Here is a 21,952-nt window from a genome sequence, read left to right on the forward strand (position 1 = left end):
GGTTTCTCAACAAATGAACTATCTACTTATTTTTTTGATGGAGGCATCATATCCAGTGACAGCTATCAGTTACACGGTTTATGTTATCCTTGTCGGTTTTAATGAGTATTATCGTATTCGATTTCCAGTTCACTTACGAAAAGAGTTACTTTCGTGAACATGATTGCAACTTGTTCATACTATTCCATTTAATTTGTATTGCTTGCGCGTTGAATTATATGTGCTTTTTTTCATTTCCAGTTAAGCGTAAGTTTCTTTGCTGGAAAAGTTAATGTGTCAAGTGAATAATGTGGACAATGTTGAAAATTTTAATTAAAAAATCATTGATGAAAAATCTGTCATCTCGCAAAACACCGACTGAAAGGACGGATACTACGTTCATTTCTTGGCGTAATTGACACGTGTACCGTGAAATGAACTAGTCATTAATTCGATGCTAAAAACGGTGGTCACCTTTACAATATGTTTCTGAGCAAATCACGCTGGACTCTTTTTATCTTGGGTCACCATCCGGATGCGTCACGATGTTTTCACGATGCCTGTAAACACCATCTGCTTTAAAACGAATTAGGAAAGCCAGAAATTGCCCTTTATTGAAGGAAATTGATTTGAACTCGTCATTCGTGGGCTCTTCAAGTGACCTATCGAAATCAATCTGGAAATATTAGATGAAAATAAAAGTAACACGAAGTAAATATTGGGAAGAACTATCATAGTTAGCTTTTATTTGAAGTTATCATGCAAGACATTTACAAAATGGAAAGTGAACTAAATCAGATGGAATCGCATACGCTTAAAGGGTTAAAAAGTAGAGCAAATGCTCCTCAAGGACGTTTGAAGAAAAAGAGAATGTAGTAAACATCAGCATTGTCTGCGGCGATTTTCGGCGGCATAAGGAAGATAAGGAACTGAAGAGTAAGTAAATAGTAAAATATAACGTGACATTTTGAGGTTCTATGAATTGCATTTATCACTATCCATTGATGTAGCGTTAGATATAGCTGCACATATTTTGAAATTGAAGATCTTGAGATATTAGTAGTCCAGTGATGTGGCGATAACATTTTCGCTTAACTTTAAATTTATTACAGAAAGCTTTCGAAATGCCTTTCGAGGAATATAGAGATATTGTGGGAACTGTAGCCAGTATTACAACTATAGGGCAATTTTTTTCTGGAATGTAAGTACTTAATAATATCATTTAGTTTTCGTTAGTCAATAGGTGTCATTTGTTACTACAAGTCATCTTTCTTTAGATTTATATGCCGGGATATTGCAAGAAAAGGAAATACGGAGGATGTTCCAATCACACCTTTTCTAGGTGGAGTCGTGGTGTAAGTGCATACTTTATTTATGATTTCACTTTGAATACCCTCCTTGTACCTTGCGATATATACCTTTTCTTTTCTGCAGAGGATCATTGAATTTGAAGTATGGTTACCTCCTGCAAGATCCGGCCATGATTCAAGTTAATATATTTGCTATTTTACTAAACATTGCATACGTTTTTGTCTACTACTTATACACTGCATCCAAGGTAAGCTCACGGCGTGCTGTAGTAACAAACAATCTAAGGTGCCTTATGGGCCCATTGGATTTCTAAATAATTCATTGTCTATGTTGCTTAACTTTCTTGTAATAGACAATCAACAATTCGGTTGCTGTTAGCCATACCGAATGCTTCAATTTCTTTAACTGTTTCTTGAAATCAAGTTATTACTTGTCCATTTAGCCACCTAAGTTTTCACTTTGAGGTGCATTAATTTGTTTTGCTATTACCTTTAATACTAAAATTCTAGAATGAAGTTACTATGCAGATAATAAAAGCCATCGGGTTTGTTGCCCTTCTATTGGGTTATGCCCAGGTGGAATCACCAGCCTTAATTGAGTTTAGGTTTGGAGTTATTGTGACAATACTAATGATGGTTCTCTTAGCATCACCATTGTTTTCACTGGTAAGCAACTAGCAAGTGCGCTTGGATATCCTTTACAAGTGGGTTTTTCTCTGATTACTTTATCTAATAAAATATCTGGTTACTTTCAGGGCACTGTTATAAAAACCAAAAGTACAGCAACTCTACCTTTTCCCCTTATATTGTCGGGCTCGGTAGTAACATTTTTATGGCTTTTATATGGGATCATCATTGAAAATGCTTTTCTTCTGGTAAGAGAAATGAAATAAGATTCTTTACCCCAAGAGAAGCACATTTAACTTGAACTTGGCCTATTTTCTTCTGTTCCAGTTTCAAAACATAATGGGTTTAACCTTGCTCTTGGCTCAGCTTTCCCTGTTTGTCATATATCCGAGGACACCTGCTCCTATCAAGAAGGACTAATTTTCTTCAACCATTCCCATCTCAAATAAGGCAGCTATCACCAATGAGAATGAGGTGGACATTTTCAATCAAAAAATTATATTGGCTACCTTTTTCTTGAGAAAATATTTATCACAATACTATGTCGGAGGAAAATATTGATTACCTCTGCGTGCCACTGTGAAAATTAGCATTTGATGTAATTTCCTATTTTGCTTTCAATAGGTCTTGTAAGTCATAATAATTTTTTGAGAATTTTAAAAATTCACATTTCCCCAAACTTTGGGAGTAAAAATTGTTTTCTAAAGTAGAGATAACCACTATAATTTTAAAAAATTGAAGATGGATGCCCTGCCCTCTGCTTGAGTTGCTATGGAAATGGCCCTTTGACAAATAACTACTTATATGTCTTCCATTTTAATATACGCATATATTTTTTATATAGAAGAGAAATCAAAAGATTTCCTGTATAGGGGATTGCCAGAAATGGCCCAGTGTTAGTTAATTTTAAAGCTCAAACTCGATTGTGAAAGCATATTTTTATGCTTAAATATATTATGGGGAAAATAAATCACAGTAATCAACAAGGTTGATTATATATATTAAAGTAGAGTTCATCTAACACTCTGCCATACAGTGTGATATTCACAGGGCAGGGTAATTAGTCAATATTCTTATGCTGCCTGTAGTTTTCCAGGATGATATGGTACTAAAAAATCGTGCAGCGTGATATAATGGTATACTTCCACAATAAAGTGAGGCAATTTTTAAGTTTGTTCTTTTTGTTATTTGTGATGTTCATGACAACTAAGATGTTTTAATACCCTGGCAGTATTTTTATGTACAACCAGTATTTTGTCAGGCATATTCTCTTTAATTTTTTTCTGCAGAAAGTATTTATTAATTGACGGATATATCACTAAGTATTGTTGCTAGATGAATGTTACAAAATTTCTACTAAAGCGCTATGAACCTGTTTATGAGTTGTTTCATATTAGACAAAAACCAGTTGAACTGACATTATCATGTGCTAATTTGAAGCTCAAGGACAAAAGTGACAATAATTAGATGAATTGCATATTGCCCTGTGGGCAGAGTGGGAGCAATAGTAGAAAATTTGTACATGGAAACTTAAATGTATTTTAATATTTTGCCCTTAATAATGCTCAGGATTTGTTCGCAATTTCCTAGTTGATTGCGAGTAATTTGAGAGAGTATATTAGTAGGTTGTAAGGCAATGTCATTATAATAAAGCTTTGTTGGATCATTGAATGAACGTATTTTCATGAGTACTGACAACTTCCATGTTTATATCCATTACTACCCAATACGGCATTTAATATCACAATATCTTTCTGTGGAGGCTATTAATTATTCATAACAGCATGGCGCCTTAACACCCCTACCACACATACTTGCAGGGTATATGGACCATCCAGACATTATGCCTGGAAATTGCAAATTTAAGAATTCCATGAATACAAGCGAGTTTACATTGGATTAGTCAATTGAGATTCTCATCTAAAATACTTCCCATAAGGCACAGAATGAGAATTATTAGGACCTACCCAAGGAACCATATTGTGCCATGCTACACTGGAGGAGAGCGAACTCCCTATGGGTTGCTTGCCGACTGCCAAAACTATTCTAAGACCACTACTTGCGTAAAAGTAATGGTGCTGCAACTCTCGGAAATATCAACCCATGCCATTTACATAATAACCCACTCAATTGTACTTTAGTGTAACTGATTCAACTCTTGGCTACAATATGTTATTTGATTAATGATAATCATAAACCGTTCCACCATGAACTCCATACCATCTCCGTCACCACCACAATACAGAGCTGTTGTGAACCTATGGTGGATTAGCATATCTGCACTATTAGATCGAGCAACCTGCAAATTATTTCAAAACTGCTTAACCCGACCATAAATGTGGGCTTAAAAATTATGATACGGCATAAGAATTCTCCGTGCAAGTACATATTAACGTAATTAGGCAACGAACATTTTTATTGACCATTAATAATGTACATGGCTACATACAAGGAAATGCAAACACCACCTTCAATCGTTCACAATATAGCGTCCTTTTCTACAGGCTTGTTTATGGGTACGATTATGCCCTGGCAGCGAGAGCTTTGAGATCCACGATGCACTTCTGAAGACTCTCCTTTTCTTGTTGGGGTGTAATTGACTTCATAACCCCAGATACAACCCAAGACACCAAATTTTTCTGGGAAATACGCCGCATAATATTTTCCCGTTCCACTTGATAATCCAGACGTCTCTTTACCTGAAGTAGGAAACAATATGTTGCAGCATCCATTTACTCATTCTTATCCTAGGTACCCCATAAATCAAGATCTTACCTGAGTGTATACGTTCATTATCCTCTCCCTATATGCCGCTTCCAACTGCAGTCCAACGTTTTCTTTTTTAGCTTCAAACAGCATGGACTGACCTTCTGCCCGCCATTGCTCTTTCTTTTCTTCCTCAATAGCTTCAGAAAGCGCTTTCTTTGCCTCAATTCGAGAAGAATTGTAGTCGGCTTCAACAGCCTAAATCAAGACATTCCATGTGAGAGCATTGAAGTGACAAACTGTGCAGCAAATCTCTCAGAAATATCACTGAATACTTACATCAATTTCCTTATCAGTGTAGGCAGCTATTGCTGGTCCAAATTTTTTGGCGGCGTATATTGCCATTAAGAACAATGAAATTCCACTATAAAATTCATGTTCCATTACATATATTTCCTTGCTGCATAGATATGTAATTAGTCCAGTGCCAAAAACATAAGGTCCTAAAATATTAACAAAAATACGATTACAAACAGATATCTCATTTTATGAAGCACATTAGTGTTCACTGAGATTTACATACCAGTTACACCAGTTTTCTTGTAGAAGAGCTGAAACCATTCATCTGGTATAAAACCAAGACGAACCTTACCAGGGTATTCCAGCCTTACAGGTCGTGGAAAATTAACTAAATCACGCTCATCGCTTTCCTTGGCTGCCGAAGCAGTCGTAGTACTGCGAACCGAGATGGGTTGCAGTGCTCGGCATTGCAGCGCTGAAAAGCAAGTAAACCATTACCTCTGTGATTGATTTAATAAATATGAATATAGGTGGCAATTAAATTTGCGATATATATTGAATTAAACTATAATATTAAGAAAATTACCGGGACGTAAAGCCAGACGACTGTACATCTTTCCTTCAGCTCACTGCAGGAGACAATGAGATGTTGATGATCGATCCGTAACGGTATATGTGTCCTCTTTTGAGCTCGTACTTCAATTAAAAAATCATATATAAATTAAATACAAATTTAATAACATTGTAATACAGCATTTTAAAAATTATTTAGATTTATTTTGGCTCTGACAAGTAGGTTGAAAACAAATGCCTAACTAAATATTAAGTGTGACGAATGCAGTATAAATTTTGATTTTTCTTTGACACGGGTTGGGAGCATAGGTTAATCTTATTTGGGATAAATGCAGTAACATTTAAATGGCTAATTCTGTAAGACAAATTGGCACGACATAAATATTTCGTAAGTGCCATTAATATTGAAAACAATTCTGGCAAGACGAGATTGTGATATACCGACTGGTTTTTAAACTAAACCTTAATGATTCGTTCCGTGTTGATAAGAACTTGGACGGTTCGTCAAGCCTACGAAGTTTTGAAATTTAAACATTCCGTGAAATGACAATGGTAGAGTTAAAAGGTGTTGTAGCCACGACGGCTTCTGTTAGTACGATTTTTCAATTTCTCTCGGGAGTGTAAGTCCTAACTCTTTCTTCTCAAGACTCGTATTATACAGGATGTATTCTCCCCAACTAATATTTGTATTATTTCCATCCAAATGACAATGTATGCGTGTACCCAGTCTGATATGCCGGAAGCTCGTTAAGCAAGGGACCTGCGGTGATACATCATGTTTTCCTTTCGTCGTTGGGTTTGTGTCGTAAGTGTTGAAAATAAAATTTATTTTATTTGGTTATCTAGCTCAACATAGCAAAAGTTGTGGCATATCAGATATTTTTACCGATGAAAAGTGAAGACAAGTGGGCTGCGAACGGCGAAGAAACTGAACTTCACAATAAATTACTTCTTTTGGATACTACCTCGTGCCTAAAAACTTGGGCATTTGTGGTTGTTGTTAGCTAGTCATTGGTATGGAATGTGCCTTATATTTGTATTACTAAGACTATATACGCAGACTCGATGATTGAATATTAGCATTTCCCCTTAAAATTACAATTTTCTGCAATTAATAAGGGCGCTGTTTGTAACTGCTGAACAATGCAGTAATTTTTATAGTGGTCGAACCAATCTTCGGTTTAGAAATCCATGATCATGGACCGTTATTTCCTACTGCGATTATTAATATCGCAAAACCCTTAACGTAAAGAATACATAAGGACGTGGTAGCCTCCACCTTACGACTGTAAAATAGCATCTTAAATCCAAAATTTACACCAATACAAATTTATACATTTAGTGGTAATACGTTTTACGGGCATATTCCCAATGTACAATACAGTTGTTACATGTCAAAAAACAACACATTTGTGAAAAGTGAAGTAAAAATTATGCTAATTAGTTAAATTATTAATGCCATAAAATGTTGTACTAATAGAAAGATTCACATTGAAACACATGACTATATACATTATGTATTCCACGGTTTTTAGAAGAGAAAAATTGATACAAAGTTCTATGATAAGGCTGCAAATTGTCGTAATTGCAAAAGATAAATAAAATTATGATGGCTTAGTGTAAATTTTAATCAAAATTTATAAGCATTTCTTTTCAAAGTGTGAAAAGTATCACTGAGTAAGGCGAGATAGCGAAAAATATGAGCGAAGCGTCCATTGAATAGGTGAGAACATTTTCTGCTGTAGCATTTAATGTGGAATAATGTAGTACTTCTGGAATAAATACATGTAGTGTCAAATGTTGTTACCTTAAGCAAGGGTAAACATTTTATGTGATTGTTGCATACATTGTCCAGTAAAAGTAACTCAGCTAGATGATGTTGAACAGAGAGATTTTACATTTAATATGCCCATTGTTTCATAATTTAAAAACATTATTTGCTGGAAATTTCTCGTAAATGTAGTTACAAAACATAACGTATGAAGAGCTGTAGTAATTACGCATGTAATCTGACTACCTTAAGTCAACTACTGCTAATTAAACTCAATAATCTTTTATGGTTGATTTCCTAGGAATAATTTCACCACAAATAGAACCATCAGTGTAAAGAGGTGATTTCTCTTGATGCAAGGGAATTGCATCAATTTTTTTATATTTAACGACATACAATTTTGAACACACATATAAGAGATTACCAAAAAACATTTGCTAAGATTCTGGCAATCTGCATCACGTTAAATGCCTTCCGTGTCGGGGGCCAGACCTGGCCATGACTACCCAAGACGGTCTGATACTCAAAAATTCACATTGCTTGGTGCATGTGGCTGCAGGTGCCCAGAAAGGCTTGCCCGGGCCCTCCGGTTGGTAGTCCAATGCTCCACGTATTTACTGCGACCCACAATATAATTTTCATTTTAAAAAATGTATTATACCAAGGTATGGTCGCTATAGTACACCTGAGCACCTATGAAAGACGTAGTAGTGGACATTGGTTTGATTAGTTGCTTATGACCAACCATGTAACTTTGAAACTAATTTAATATCATTCTATTAATACAAATTGGTTTTAGTTTATGTTAAAGGGTAGTATGATTTATCTCATTTTAAACTTTTGCAAAATTGGTGTAATTAGTGTTAATTTACTGACTGTTCTCTATGGCATAAGTTATGTTACTGTGAACAACAATAGATGTGTTCCAGTAGACATAATCAGTCTGAAGGCATGTTGCCCATAAATAAAAACATTTTTAAGCGGTGATGTTTGTTTTTTAACTTGCTCTCCGATAATTTGATTATCACAGATTGAATTATAGTTGGATGGCAGCTGGAAACATCACATTTGTCATTCAATTTATAAATAGGAGTGAGTTTTTTAGGATATTAGGGAAAGAGCCTGCACTGAAAGACATGATGTAGAGAATATTTTTTGATGCTTGAAGGAAATCAACTTCCATTTTGAGCAAGTAGGTAAATAATTTTGAACAAAATAATGAATACAGCGTCTAAAGTATTGAAAAATTCACTGTTTATCTAAATATTTTCCAATGAATGGTGGTTGAGGTCAAGACTTCGGGATTCATTGAACTTGAAAATTTTAAAATACAAAAAAATAACTTTCAGCGCAATGAAATATTTATAAATCTAGAATTCAGTTTCCTGAAGATGCTTCACTAGTTTAAATGTCTTCTTTTGAATGGAATGAAGCGCTTGACTCATTAAAAATTATCTCATTCAAATTTTCCCCTTCAATGTACATGTGTGTATGCTAATTGTGATCCATGTGCCTAAGTAGTTATTATAATGTGTCATTTCAAATGTAATTCTTTGAAACCTTTTCATTGCTATCAACCTATGGTTTTATTTAAATTATGTTACCAAAATTGTTAGATGTGATAATATGTTGTGGCAAAAAAGAATGGTACAAATATTACAGGAAATAAAAAATAAATGTGAGATATAAGCATCATACTCGAACCAAAAAATCGTAAATATTTTCTCAGCCTAGTTATAATCATCCCAACCCTTCTTGTGAAGGGCCGTTGGATACTTTTGGGTGTAGCAATCCAGTCATTTATCCATATGTGTACTTCAGACTTGCTTTTCTCCTCTTTGATTTGAGAAATTCCCAAACCATTTTTTCCACATTTCAGTATAGTTAGCATTTAGTAAGAAATTACCCGTTACAAATCTTGCAGCTAGTTGCTTAACTTTGTCCAATTGTTTCATCTTCCTGGCAAGATGAGGATCTCAAACAGATGCCCTATACATGTTTATCTCAAAATAGGCGTAACAAAATTTTTCAGCTGAACTCCTTAGTTTCAATGAATTATTTTCCCTGCGTTCTTATCACAAAGTGTAAAGTTCTAGTTGCAGTATGTTCTATATGTGGTCCCCATTTTAGGTCCCTACTTGGGGTTAGTCCTAGATAATTGCAAAGAGTCTTGTTTTGCTAGAATGGACAGCCATTCAGTTCTAGTTTGCCCAATTTTACAAAATAATTAGATCAATTTGTAATATAAGGCTTTCAAAAAATGTTTCCATTTCTCTGTAAATAATGCAATCATTTGCAAACATCCTATTGGAGCCTTTCATATTTTCTCCTGTATCATTCACAAATTATTGTGTTTCCTCCAGTTGCCAAGGTCCCAGTACACTTCCTTGAGACACACCAGAAGTGGCATACAATTCTCCCAAATAAACGTTGCCATTTTCAATTGTCTCCTCTCTTGTGGTTATATAGGTGAAGCATAGCTTGTCAGTGAAATGATTGAAATCATATTTAATTGGCCCTGCAGAGAATCTAATTTATGGGAGCCTAATCTAAGGCTAATTACAGTTTTTTTTTGGATCTTCATGCCCAACATTTATATGCATATGCCCATATCGATGAGTTATATTGCAAATACTTCTACCATTTCCTTAATCCTCTCCATCCCATACACGCATGCTTGCCATCATGTTAGTAAAAACTCATTTTACCAACCTCCCTATCATATTTAAGTCAGCATACTAGATTGTTATTCACTCTAGGATAACTGATTCGAACTTCAATTTGTAAAGAAATTTCCATAGGTCACTGAACTGGTCACATGGAATATCATTTCAGCATTTCAAATCTTATAGAAATTAAACTGGAGGAAAGTAAGAAGGATTAAATATTTATTATTCATCCTTATCAATCAATTAAGTTACAACCTTAAACAAAAGAGAACCTTTCACGAATTTAGTGAGGGCGCATTTGCCTCTGCTCTATGTAGAGCATTCCAAATATTAGGCATATAAGGATATTTTTCAAGTCTTTTATTTTTAACAAGCATTGGAAAATTTGAAAAATCAGATACAAGTGATTTTAAAATGAGAAAACTTTGAAAAAAAGTGTTAAGAAAGTGAAAGTTTCACATAAATCAACAGTGATATTTTAGGGGGTCACAACTTTTGAATGAAACAAGAAATGTGGAGGAATTAAAATAAATTTAAAATAATGTGAATAATACTCCATGGATTGTTGGTCAAATTTTTTTCCAAGTTTAAACATTTTTTAATTTGAAATTTTTTGAAGATGTTCCTCTCATTTTACCGATGGTTGTAAAGATATTGTCCATTTCTGCACTCTATTAAACAGGGATCTTATTACAGAACGTGGCTATCTCTAGGACATAATAAATACTAATGCTTGCTTTTCAAGGGCTGCACCATCTGCAGTCTGAGACATTTCCAATGCATTGTTTGACCTTTATTTTTGGGATAACCTACACTGTGGATCACTGTTCTTGATTTATAGTATTAGTTAAGATGTTTAAAACCTAAAGTCAACCCAAATCAAATCTGTAATTTTGACAGCATTTCTCAACCTACACAGGCTAGCTTCTGCTTAGGACTGAGAATATTGGCACAAATGTGAACATGATTACTTAGATGGCTAATGATTATACATTTACTTTTGATTGCCAGTGAATGAACATTTGCCATTGAAAGTTCACCTGAATATTCAAACTTCTGTTATTTCACGAGAAGAGTCAAGTCATAAATTGTAAATAAAATTGATTTAAAGAATAGCATTCAAAAACTTGGGTATATAATGTCATATTTTCTTTGGAGAAGATTTTATGTATAAATGCCTGGCGATTGAGGTTTTTGAAAATCTGTACCACGGGAGACAGTTGAATTCATTATCCTTTAGTTTCATTGTTATATTTAGCATGGTAATTAACATAAATAAATGTTGGTTTTTGAAGTAATTGATTTCACATAACTTTTCTTCTGTCATCTCTATCAGGTGCAGTCTCTGGCTTCGCTATGGTTGCCTAATTGAAGATGTTTCACTCACAGTTGTGAATTCTGTGGGGGCATTTCTTCAATTGTCTTACGTGGTTATTTATTTGATGTATAGTGCAAAAAAGGTGAGCCTAATTACATAGTTAGAGCAAAATGTTTTTTTTAAATAGTGTATTAATGTTAAATTTTTATTTTAAGGCAATCATCATCAGACAGTTGTTTGCTGTGAGTTTAGTGCTGTTTTCTACCCTTGGATATGTGGAGTATGAATCTGATCCTGATGTTGCAAAGTTTCGAATGGGCCTAATTTGTTGTTCCATGACCTGTTTGTTTTTCATTGCCCCTTTCTCAGTGTTGGTAAGTGAAATTGTTATATTTTAATAAATACATTTCCGTAGTTTTAATATTGAAACATTCCAACATCACTGTTTGAGTTTACTCCAGGTGAATCAGAGGAGATTTCTATTGGAGAAAGTTCATAGTATGCTTCCAAGTACGTATGTCTTTCTTTCACCCATGAGAACAAAGAGTTTCTAGAAAGTATTATGTATTAATTTTTAATCTAATGCATAATTTTTAGCTCTGTAACAGAAGTGGAAACACTCAGCTTGGTAATTTTAAATTGTTCATCCTTCATTAGGATGTCAACTGCTGGGTGATGATTTCATCCTCACCATTATCTATTGAAAAATTGCAAGTGATTCTTTCAGAAACCAGGTTTTCTCCCCAGGGAATAGGTTTGCAAATATCCAGCTATGGGAGTATTTAGATACTTGTGGTCACTACCCTTATCTCCTTTCTTACCATTGGGTGCACAAACCTTTTGAGCAAATGGTAGATAAAGGCAGGGTAGAAACCAGATTTTGCAAAACCTGTGGGTTTTTGATGATTTCTGTTTTCTTGAAACATGGGTTTTCCAACAGCACTCCATGAAATGCTTTCATGACAAAAGATGCATAAATATTTACTCAGTCATTATTTTATTATAAAGTTCTCTGGATCATGAAATGGTATCCTGAAGTCTCCTTTTAATGCTTTCAACTGCATGTAAGATGTGAAACAGTATCATTCAGTTCCATATCCTTTTCCATTTTAGGCTATATTTTATCAATATTCTCCTCTAAGCGAAGACCTTGTCATTTTTAATTGAAGCAATATCAGTCTCAACTCATCAATTATCACTTACAATTGCAAAGAAATACCAATAAATTGGGTGTAAATTTGAGTTTTAAGTTCAGTGACCAGAAAATTCCTAAAAAGATAGGAGACAGCCTTATCCCTACCAAAAATGTAATAGATGATATATTGCAGCCATAATCACGTATTTTAACATCAAAATAACATGGCTATCACGTCCCACAATGTTTGGTTAATTGCTAAGTCAGTTTGCTACCTACACAAATACGAGGGTAATCCCAAAAGTACCCGACCCAGCAAAGAAAATACAAAAATTTTGGAAAAAAAATGCAATTAATTTTCAGCATAATCTCCTTTCAGCTCTATACACTTTTCCCAGCGATTTTCAATCAGTTCGATACTCTTTTTATAATAAGAACTGTCTTGCTCCTCAAAATAGCCATTAAATGTTGACATCACTTCTTCACGGTTGGAAAATCTTTTACCATCGAGCCATTTTTTCAAGTTTGCAAGCATAAAATACTCTAAGGGGTCTAAATCGGGCAAATAGAGTGCATGAGGTAGCAACTGAAACTTTAACTCATGAATTTTGGCCATTGCAATAACGGATTCGTGAGATGGTGCATTGTCTTGATGAAACAACACTTTCTTCTTAGACAAATGCGGCTGTTTTTGCTTGATTTCTTCGCTCAAACATTACAATGAGTTGGCATAACACTTGCTGTTAATAGTTTTTCAGTTTTCTAGATAGTCAATGAAAATTATCGCTTATGCATCCTACAAAACCAATGCCATGACCTTGCCTGCAGATGAAATGGTCTTCGCCTTCTTTGGAGCTGGTTCTCCCTTTTGAATACATTGTTTTGATTGTTATTTTGTCTTGTTTGCGAAGCAATGGACCCATGTTTCATCCATGGTGATGAAGTGGTGCAAAAATTCTGCTTTGTTGCTTTGAGACTTTGCTAAATACTCAATTGAAACATCATCACAAAATTGGTTTTGCTCGAGTGTGAGCAAATGCAGCACCCATCTTGCACACAGCTTTCTCAAGTCCAAATTTTCAGTTAATATGCAACATACTGCACTTTTTGAAATGCCCGCTATGTCTGCTAGCTTGCACGTTTTCTGTCGACGATCATCCAGTATCACTTTGTGGATTTTCTTCACCGTTTCTGGAGTCGTCACCTCATTTGGTCGACCAATGTAATGCTCGTCTTGACAGCTCGTAGTTTAGAATGCTAATTTTTGCTGTGTGTATATTTGTACCTGTTAATGAGTTGTTCTTAATGCCCCTTGGGAAAATTTTCCTATTTGATGCCTCAAGGTCTAGTTAATAACTAATAATAAGATTCATCATTTTGTATCATCATCTGGCCTGTAACAAACACTATATTCATAATACTCTGTTTCCATTTGCTTATTTGGAATATTATTTAATATTGATATTTTGTCTACATTAATTAACTGAACTAGGTATGTTTGCATAACTGTATGCCATCTGAAAATGTCTTCATGCATTGCAAATCAAAATTCTTCTCCAATTCTAAAATATATTTTAATTCTCAATAACGAGATGTAACTTAATGTAATTTGTACCCATTTGTAAATGTTTTTTATAATTGTGGAACTAAAATATGTTTTTGCCTCTCTTTGTGTAAAAGGGTTATTCCCATAAAAAATAAATGTAATAAGTTCATTTTAGCTATGCAATTTGGAGTACTGAGTAATTTGGAAAAATGTGATAACTATATGACTTCCAATAGCAATCAGTTGTACATGGAAGCTTATGGTTTCCCTGGTATTTTATTTCAGCATAATTGCCTTCTTGTGCTTATATTGCTGGTTACGTCATATTTGAAACATTAATACCAATCATTAAAGAGTAATGCTATTATTCTCCATTAAGAATCTTTTGTGCTCTATTTCATACCAGGCTCAAGTAATTAAGAACAAAAGTGCTGAAATTCTTCCATTTCCATTGATTGTTACAACATTTGTGGTATCTTGCCAGTGGTTTGCCTATGGTGTGCTTCTCGATGACCAGTTTATACAGGTGAGATGGACGTTTTTAGCACTTGCAATTAATGCTGGAATTTACCCTCTGTTAGCAGCAATCCACATTTGTTTTTCTCTTTTTTTTACAGATTCCAAATGCAGTTGGCTGCATTTTATCTGCTCTCCAGCTTTCCCTATTCATTATTTTTCCCATATCTACTCCCACCAAAACTGAAAAATGGGCATCAAAAGATATGTCGCAAAGAATCTTGCTATAAACACATCTGATGCAGTAATGTATATTGTGTAATCCAGTGAAGAGGAGTGTAACTGTGATGTCATTTTTATGCCCTTGGGTTGATAAGGTATTTTCACCTTGTTACTTTTCTTACTAATTGAGATTAATTCTGAAATAATGCCAAAGGAGCAGTGTGTCTTTTTTGATAAAAAAAGCTGTTGACTGATCAGTTTGGTTTAGTCGTGTTCATATGTTGCCATAATCCTCCACTTTAATATAGTTTTGATATAAGGAATAAATTGTAATTATTGTAGTATACTTATATTTCCAGTGATTATTCTATTTTCTCACTGCCAAGGGAAGTGTTACTTACAACATGAAGTAGTCAAACAGAATTTTATATTAAATTGAAAGTCACTGTTTAGATGCTATTTTTTGATAGTATGAATATATATTTATATATATATTTTATATTAATTTCATGAATACATGGAAAATATTGATATATCCAAGATTGGGATTGCAGTAATCTGGTATTGATGCAAATGTATGGTTTGTCTGTGATGATGATTCTGATTTTGACTGTGGTGCCAAAACCCAAGTGTAAAATCACTGGCAAAAGTAAAGCAGGTGTCCTTCAGTAAATATTTTCATCAGATCACTCACGAATATTTTTGGAAAAATCTTGGATGCAGAGTACAAATGCGTCTGGTAAAGTTCCGTTATTGTCTGTGATTAAAGAAACACTGTAAATTCTAGGCCAAAAGCTACTGCTGATTAATTCTTCTACATGCATTAGTTTTGACTGTTCATTGACCTCTGTGTGCATTGCTGGTGTCTTGGCCATGAAGATCTCTCATTATTAAGATCTGAATCAAATAAGTTAAGGGATATGCATAATAAAAATTTCAAAATGACTGTAATAATTAGCACTATGTTTTGCTATCAGATTGAAGTGGCATTCGTTGCTGAAATCTGGCATTAAGCTCTGGTGTTTGTCACAAAAAATTGATCAAGTCAACATTTTGGTTTAGTTGGTTGTCAGTTCCCACCAATTATTTCCCAATACACCTGAAGTACCAATCAGCAGTACAACTGACTTCTTTTTTAAGATGTTGAACCCTCTCATATTCATGAATTGTCCACTCCCATGTGAAATTGATGCATTCGCTTACAATGGTTTCATGTATCTGCATTTTGTGATGAAAACCGTGAAAAGATTTACCACGTGACATCAGCTTAGAGATAACTCATCATTCATGCCAATGGTTCCTACATAACTGATCTTTCATGTTTTTTGTTATCTCTATCAACCTACGGTATTTTTTTTTGCGTTAAGATGGGGGTTTAGTAGGCTGCCTGGAAATATCCGGGACACCATTTAAATTCAAACTGGTTGGAGTTGAATGTATCTTAATTGAGTCTTTTATTTGTCCACATTATCATTTTCCATGAGAGAAGGGTCATGCCAGCTCTGTTTATCCTGCTCATGAACATTCTCCTTTGTAGTTTGGGTTGTGCTGGCAATGAAAGTGCCAGAGGGTCAGTGTGCTGCATATTTAATATGTTGCATTGCTATGTTGCATTAAATTTTGTATAAAATGAACTAAGCTCAGCTAAACTGAGGTGGTAGACTTGTTGGTAGTGTTCAACTACTACTTAGAGGATTCCAGATTCAGGTGGTACTTGGTGCTTTCCCAGTTATTTTTTTTGGGACAGGGAGTAGATTAAAGATATGGTTGAGTTTAAAATATTATGGCTCTCTTTATCAGTACAGCACATATATGGCTGCACAGCATAGGGCACAAGGTTTGAATAACTGCGGCTAGAGTGAGGGGTATTTTCAATTTGTTTAGTGTACTAGAGCAGTGTGGCATCCATTTTCTCCCCTTACATTGTTTAACATAATGCTCATAATACTAGTGAGTCTCTAATTTGTCAACTGAAATATGCCTGAAATGTTATCATGCATTATGATACATCTAGGTGATTTACTTGTGTAATCATGGTGTACATACGAGGGTGGTTCAATAAGTACCCGTGTTTGACAACAAAGGGCATTCCTGAGAGAAGTTTCTGTTATCATTGTGTGCTGCCATCTATCAAACGTCATCAAAACAAATTTCACACTGATTTAAAGGTTAGTTTGGATATGGCAGCCATTCGAGTAAGACGTGTTTCGTGATTTTCGCTAAGATGGAAAAAGAGCAGTATCGTTCGGTAATTCGCGTTTTGTTTTTGGATGGGAAGAAATGGGAGGAGATAAAAGCAAAGTTGGATGCTGTTTATGGGGACACTTTGCCATCTATGACCACAGTGAGATATTGGTTCAACGAATTTAAACGTGGGCAAACATCTGTTTTTGATGAGGAGCAACCAGGACGCCCGGCAGACGTGGTTACCGAGGAAATCATTCAAAAAGTCCGCACCATGATTCTTGCTGATCAACGAACACAAGTGCGTGAAGTAGTAGAGGCCGTAGGTGTGTCGACCAGAACGGCAATTAATATTTTACATGATAAGTTGGCGATGAAAAAATTGTCGGCCTGACGGGTGCCGCGGTTGCTCATGATGGACAACACATTCATCCGGAGTTGTCGCCGCCAAACTGTATGAACTACGTTATGAATTGCTGCCGCACTGATTCATTATATTCTCCCGATCTGGCTCCCAGCGACATTTTTTTATTCCCTAGCATGAAGAAATGGCTCGTGGGAAAAAAATGTAGCTCAAACGAGGAAGTTATCGCCAAGACAGAGGTGTATTTTGGAGAGTTCGACAAATCCTATTCTTTGGAGAGGTTAAAAAAATGGTTGGAACGATGGGAGAAGTGTATCTTTCTAAAAGGGGACTATGTTGAAAATATAAAAATGTTTTTGAAAAAATGGTTTCTTCATTTCTAATACGGGTACTTATTGAACCACCCTCATACATAGTGTTGATTTTTCAGTAATTGAAATTTCAATTACTGTTTGATCTGCATCATTCTTCCAGGTTATTATTTTATTTTTATGTAGAGATAATTTTTTTAACCACTCAGGTTTTTGCTTGGTTAAAATAAAAAATGCCTTCCTTACCAAATTCTGGTAAGACTAATGGAAAAGGGTCCCAAACTTGAATGACCATATTTCTTGAAAGGGTATGAAAAATTTTCTTTTAATTCTTTTTTTCTAAAGGCAGGTTTAGATTATGGTTTGTGATAAATTATGTTTGTTCAAATAGAATTTTTGAATATATTGTAACACGATGACCTTTCCTCAAGGTTAAGTCGAAGATAATTTTTTTCCTTACCTATCAAAGTCAACCTTTGAGCTGATTAATGTGGATGGTTAATTAATGAGATGAATATCGGAATAAATAGTAATATATTATACGTGATACACCAGCCACAGAATAATCAACCCGAAGGTTGGTTTGAAAGGTAATGGTAGAACTCGCTTGTTACCAAGCCTTATAAGGGATTACAAAATTCACACATTAGGTTGGAGTGGGGGGAGGGGGTTGCAGGTTCTTTACCTGTACCACCTGTGGTTTCAGCTGGTATTGAGCCTGGAATATTAGCCAAAACTCTTGTACTGGTCTGTGTCACACCACTAACTAACTGTTGGAGCATTTACATGCATAAAATATAGGAGCAGAAAATAAATTTGTGCCTCAGCCATAATTATTGGCCGAACTCAATTCTTGAGATCAATTTGTTAGCAGTATATGTTCAAAGAGATTGAGGCTGTCAGCCAAGAGGATTCCTTCTTCTGCTCTCTTAGTGATCTCCTAAGCACCATGATTTTGATTTTATGCTTTTCACTTACTCCTCAAGGATAAAGTAATTTTAAAGGGTTTTAGTGTACTGGTTTTCAATGTACCTTAAATATAGGTTCAATTTAAAGTTTGCTAAAAAGTACCAGGTTAACATATTTATTTGGAAATTTGGTTGTTGAGTACCCTATGAAGTTCAGGGCTAAAGCATAATAAGATGGGTTGCTACAGATGGGTTATTGAACTGTAACACTCTCATTAAAGAAGGTAATAGTTTATTCCCTACGTTTGTCTACCATTCCATTACTCCCCAATCCTGCTCAAGTTAATGTAGATGCCCACTTATCCTCAGCATTGCAAAAGATCTCACTGCCTGAATTATTTACATGCATTAAGTAATCATCACAAGAAATTATGGGAAAATGTGTGGCCAGCAGTGTCATGCTGAGATAAGTTATTTCATGTTTCCCAAACAGATGAGAAATACTGTACTTCTGATGAAATATCATATCTGGGTATGAAAAGGGTTACATTGGCAGTGTTTTACTAATAAAATATCTATAAACCAGTAAAAAGCACTTCTGAGTGTTTTTATGAAAATCACCCTGCTGCTATCATGACATAATCATAAATTCTCCTGGGTCACATGTTGCATTATCCAATTGTGTGAAAAAATTTAAACGAATGGAAGGTGAAGATTGATGCATGGTAGCTAGTTGCATAGTTTTTAGTTGCAAGTTCATTGTTCAATCATTATTTACCATCATAAGAGGATTCATATGTGAAAAATAATAGAAGCAAATATCATTAAAAATGTTCGTGTTTATAGTCACACACATGTCAAAATGCATTTGGCAAATTTAAATGCTCCGACTGTTATGATCATAATTGATTGGTGTATCCATTTACAAAACTGGAAAATGAATCAATCGGATAATAATAACAAAATAATAGAATGATTTATGCATTCTAATGCCCTGCAGTGCCATCTCATGCCAAATCCAATTTATTGATCAAAGTGAACTCAAGGAGAAAATAGATTACTACTGAACATAACTAAAACTGAACTTTTGAATATCGTAACACTGATCACATTTTTTGCATACAGTGAGTTAGTAGTTGCAGGGATCATTTTTTTTATTTGTCTTTTTTGTTAAAATTAATTTGGTTTAAGTATTGTGCAAGACTGATAATAATGTAATGCATTCTGATTGTGGACATCTTTTCCAAAAAAAACTATTCATTCATGGGTATCACTGATTCACCAAGCTGCTTTCCTCCCCTATCTGGTGATATTAATAATGCAGTTTGTTTGCCAAATTGCGAGTGTTGCCAGTGAAAATTATGAACTAATTTTTAATGCATCTTATGCAAAAGTATTCATGTAAATTATTCTTAATTTACTTAAAAGCATTTTTTAAACCTGATTGTGGTAGTTTTGTATCAATAGAAAACGTTTTGTTACTGCTATTCAAGCATAGACTGTCAAGGGATATATTTTATTCTACAAACATTCACATTTCAAGTAGAGTTTACAGTGTGAATAACTAGATAATAAATTTCACTTTTAGGTTATAGAAAACAAATAATTGAACCAAATCCAGTGGCACGGTTTGCCAAAATATAATGAGAGTAATACTGCAATTTTTTTAGCTACTGGTAGAAATTCAACTTTGTAGTCTATCTGCATAGATAATGTGGATATCATTCCCCATGGACCAGTTGGTTTGTCTGTTAACTAATATATGCCTTTCAAATAAATATTATTGACTTAATTTATTTGTTGGTGCAACCACATGCACTGAAACCATTGCTCAGTGTACATTGATGGATTATATCACACAGAGATACGTATTTGCTCCAGTTTATATGTGCGCATTGTAGTACTTCTTGTTTATTCTGATGTTTATTATTATAATTTCATTTTAATATGAAGAAATTATTCCTACACACAAAAGTAGCATTAGAGTATATTTGCATTTGGACTGTATACATTTTCTAATTCTAGTCTGTATGGTGAATTTGATTAGTATATTGGATAGTTCATGCCTTATACAATTCAGGAAATTATTTGAAAATAACTAGGCTCTTAGTGTATCCAATATGTCGTAATGGTTGTGATTTGTCTGTTCTTAAGTTAATTTATTGCTAAATTATTGCATCTAATTCAATGGGTTCTACCAAATTGTTTTAATTCCCTAGTTTAAGTTGAGAAGGGATTATATTTATCACATCGCAACTATATGGAATTTCTAATTTTTGAAATAAAACCTGTTGTATTAAAATACATAGTCGAAAATTATGCTTCAAAATACAAATTGTTTTGTTGCTAGAGGATCATTTTTTTCACCATTGAAGGCCTGGTATAACAAATTGTAATATGTGCTTCCTAACATAGTCATGTGTGAAAATTGCAATCTTAAAAAAATTTTGTGAATCTCCAATCTGAAAGTGTATCAGTCTTCGTAATAAAAATCTTATGATGTGGATGTTGTATGATGTATATCTTTGTGTGGAGGAATATTTAGAGTACTATGTGAATTTTATAGGAACATTTAAAATATACAAATGTTTTTTATCATAGCAAAAGAGGTTTAAGTATCATTGCAAACATTGCTGGGTGAATTGGAAACTCAGTGCGATAGATATGGGATGAGAATCAATATTAATAAAACAATTGTTATCCAATTTCCCAGAAAGAAAAGGCTAAGGTAAATATTAAAACAGGAGGGCAAAAAATAGAGCAGGTGGAATTGTTTACGTATTTCGGAAGTGTTTTGGACCAACATGCAGTAGGGACGTAAGGAGAAGAATTGCATTTGGGAAAGAGGCTTTTAAAAGGAGGAGGGAGTTGATGACAGGGATGTTGGGTAAGGATGTTAAAAAAAGACTCATCTAAATTCGATATGGAACATAGTTATGTAAGGTGCGGAAACGTGGCCACTCAAGCCGTACAATAGAAGTAGATTGGAGGCTTTTGAAATTTAGGTGTGGAGAATGATGGAGAAGGTGAAATGGACCGAAAGGAAAAACAAATGAAGGAGTACCTGGTTTGGTGAGTGAGGAGAAGGGTTTTTTGGGAAAAATCATATGGAGGCAGAAGAAATGGATGAAGGGCGTTTTATCGGCAGTGGGATATTGAAGACTGTAATTGAGAGGAGAATGCTATGCAAACAAGGAAAGGGCAGGAATAGGATAGGAATTTTGGATGGGATGAAGGGAGGAAGGAAGTACACAGAGATGAAGAGGGACTTGATGTAGTGTAGGTTGCTGGATTGTGTTTTGTTAGGATTCACAAAATATTTATTTGGTAGTTGTGTCCATCTAAAACCTACCTTTACTGGTAGATTATTAAAAAAAATATGTATATACACACACACACACACATATATATATATACACACACACATTCAATCGTGAAAACCCCCTGCATGGCGAACACAGATTTAAGGAAAAGGGATAGGAACACATATAAAAGATGATTACAGGAACAGTGGGAAAGATGAAATCGAGCAGATCACTAGCATGAAATAGTGTCCTTGGCTTCGACTCAAAC

The 21,952-nt window shown here is 34.6% G+C and overlaps 3 protein-coding genes across 3 annotated transcripts; 2 read left to right on the forward strand and 1 right to left on the reverse strand.

Annotated features, from left to right (window-relative positions):
- The first annotated feature begins 393 nt into the window (after positions 1 to 393).
- On the forward strand, positions 394 to 3,586 carry LOC139692342 (sugar transporter SWEET1). Its single transcript, XM_071590466.1, has 7 exons — positions 394 to 915; positions 1,092 to 1,180; positions 1,257 to 1,334; positions 1,414 to 1,537; positions 1,800 to 1,955; positions 2,045 to 2,164; positions 2,244 to 3,586. The coding sequence occupies exons 2-7, from the start codon at positions 1,104 to 1,106 to the stop codon at positions 2,334 to 2,336; spliced, it is 648 nt and encodes a 215-aa protein (XP_071446567.1). The 5' UTR covers positions 394 to 915; positions 1,092 to 1,103; the 3' UTR covers positions 2,337 to 3,586.
- A 728-nt stretch (positions 3,587 to 4,314) lies between these two features.
- Positions 4,315 to 5,628, reverse strand: ATPsynB (ATP synthase subunit b, mitochondrial). The gene is made up of 5 exons (XM_071590333.1): positions 5,509 to 5,628; positions 5,206 to 5,397; positions 4,962 to 5,125; positions 4,692 to 4,880; positions 4,315 to 4,615 (listed from the first exon to the last, which is right to left on the reverse strand). Exons 1-5 carry the CDS (start codon positions 5,534 to 5,536, stop codon positions 4,439 to 4,441), a joined length of 750 nt encoding a protein of 249 aa, XP_071446434.1. The 5' UTR covers positions 5,537 to 5,628; the 3' UTR covers positions 4,315 to 4,438.
- Positions 5,629 to 5,777: 149 nt separating this feature from the next.
- Positions 5,778 to 14,962, forward strand: slv (sugar transporter SWEET1). The gene is made up of 6 exons (XM_071589746.1): positions 5,778 to 6,115; positions 6,223 to 6,300; positions 11,272 to 11,395; positions 11,469 to 11,627; positions 14,341 to 14,460; positions 14,552 to 14,962. The coding sequence occupies exons 1-6, from the start codon at positions 6,039 to 6,041 to the stop codon at positions 14,678 to 14,680; spliced, it is 687 nt and encodes a 228-aa protein (XP_071445847.1). The 5' UTR covers positions 5,778 to 6,038; the 3' UTR covers positions 14,681 to 14,962.
- Positions 14,963 to 21,952: the final 6,990 nt, after the last annotated feature.

Source organism: Hetaerina americana, unplaced genomic scaffold (assembly GCF_022747635.1).
Source record: "Hetaerina americana unplaced genomic scaffold, ioHetAmer1.1.p SCAF_4, whole genome shotgun sequence".
Lineage (NCBI taxonomy): Eukaryota > Metazoa > Arthropoda > Insecta > Odonata > Calopterygidae > Hetaerina > Hetaerina americana.

Excerpts from the sequence above, each read along its gene's own strand:
- ATPsynB (XM_071590333.1), bottom strand. The coding sequence starts at position 5,536 with ATGTACAGTCGTCTGGCTTTACGTCCCG. Across the intron at positions 5,126-5,205 it reads CAAGAAAACTGGTGTAACTG|GACCTTATGTTTTTGGCACT; the intron begins GTATGTAAATCT and ends TTAATATTTTAG. Across the intron at positions 4,616-4,691 it reads TAATGAACGTATACACTCAG|GTAAAGAGACGTCTGGATTA; the intron begins GTAAGATCTTGA and ends TTCCTACTTCAG.
- LOC139692342 (XM_071590466.1), top strand. The coding sequence starts at position 1,104 with ATGCCTTTCGAGGAATATAGAGATATTGTGGGAACTGTAGCCAGTATT. Across the intron at positions 1,335-1,413 it reads TTTCTAGGTGGAGTCGTGGT|AGGATCATTGAATTTGAAGT; the intron begins GTAAGTGCATAC and ends TCTTTTCTGCAG. Across the intron at positions 1,538-1,799 it reads ACTTATACACTGCATCCAAG|AATGAAGTTACTATGCAGAT; the intron begins GTAAGCTCACGG and ends CTAAAATTCTAG.
- slv (XM_071589746.1), top strand. The coding sequence starts at position 6,039 with ATGACAATGGTAGAGTTAAAAGGTGTTGTAGCCACGACGGCTTCTGTT. Across the intron at positions 11,396-11,468 it reads TGATGTATAGTGCAAAAAAG|GCAATCATCATCAGACAGTT; the intron begins GTGAGCCTAATT and ends TTTTATTTTAAG. Across the intron at positions 14,461-14,551 it reads TCGATGACCAGTTTATACAG|ATTCCAAATGCAGTTGGCTG; the intron begins GTGAGATGGACG and ends TTTTTTTTACAG.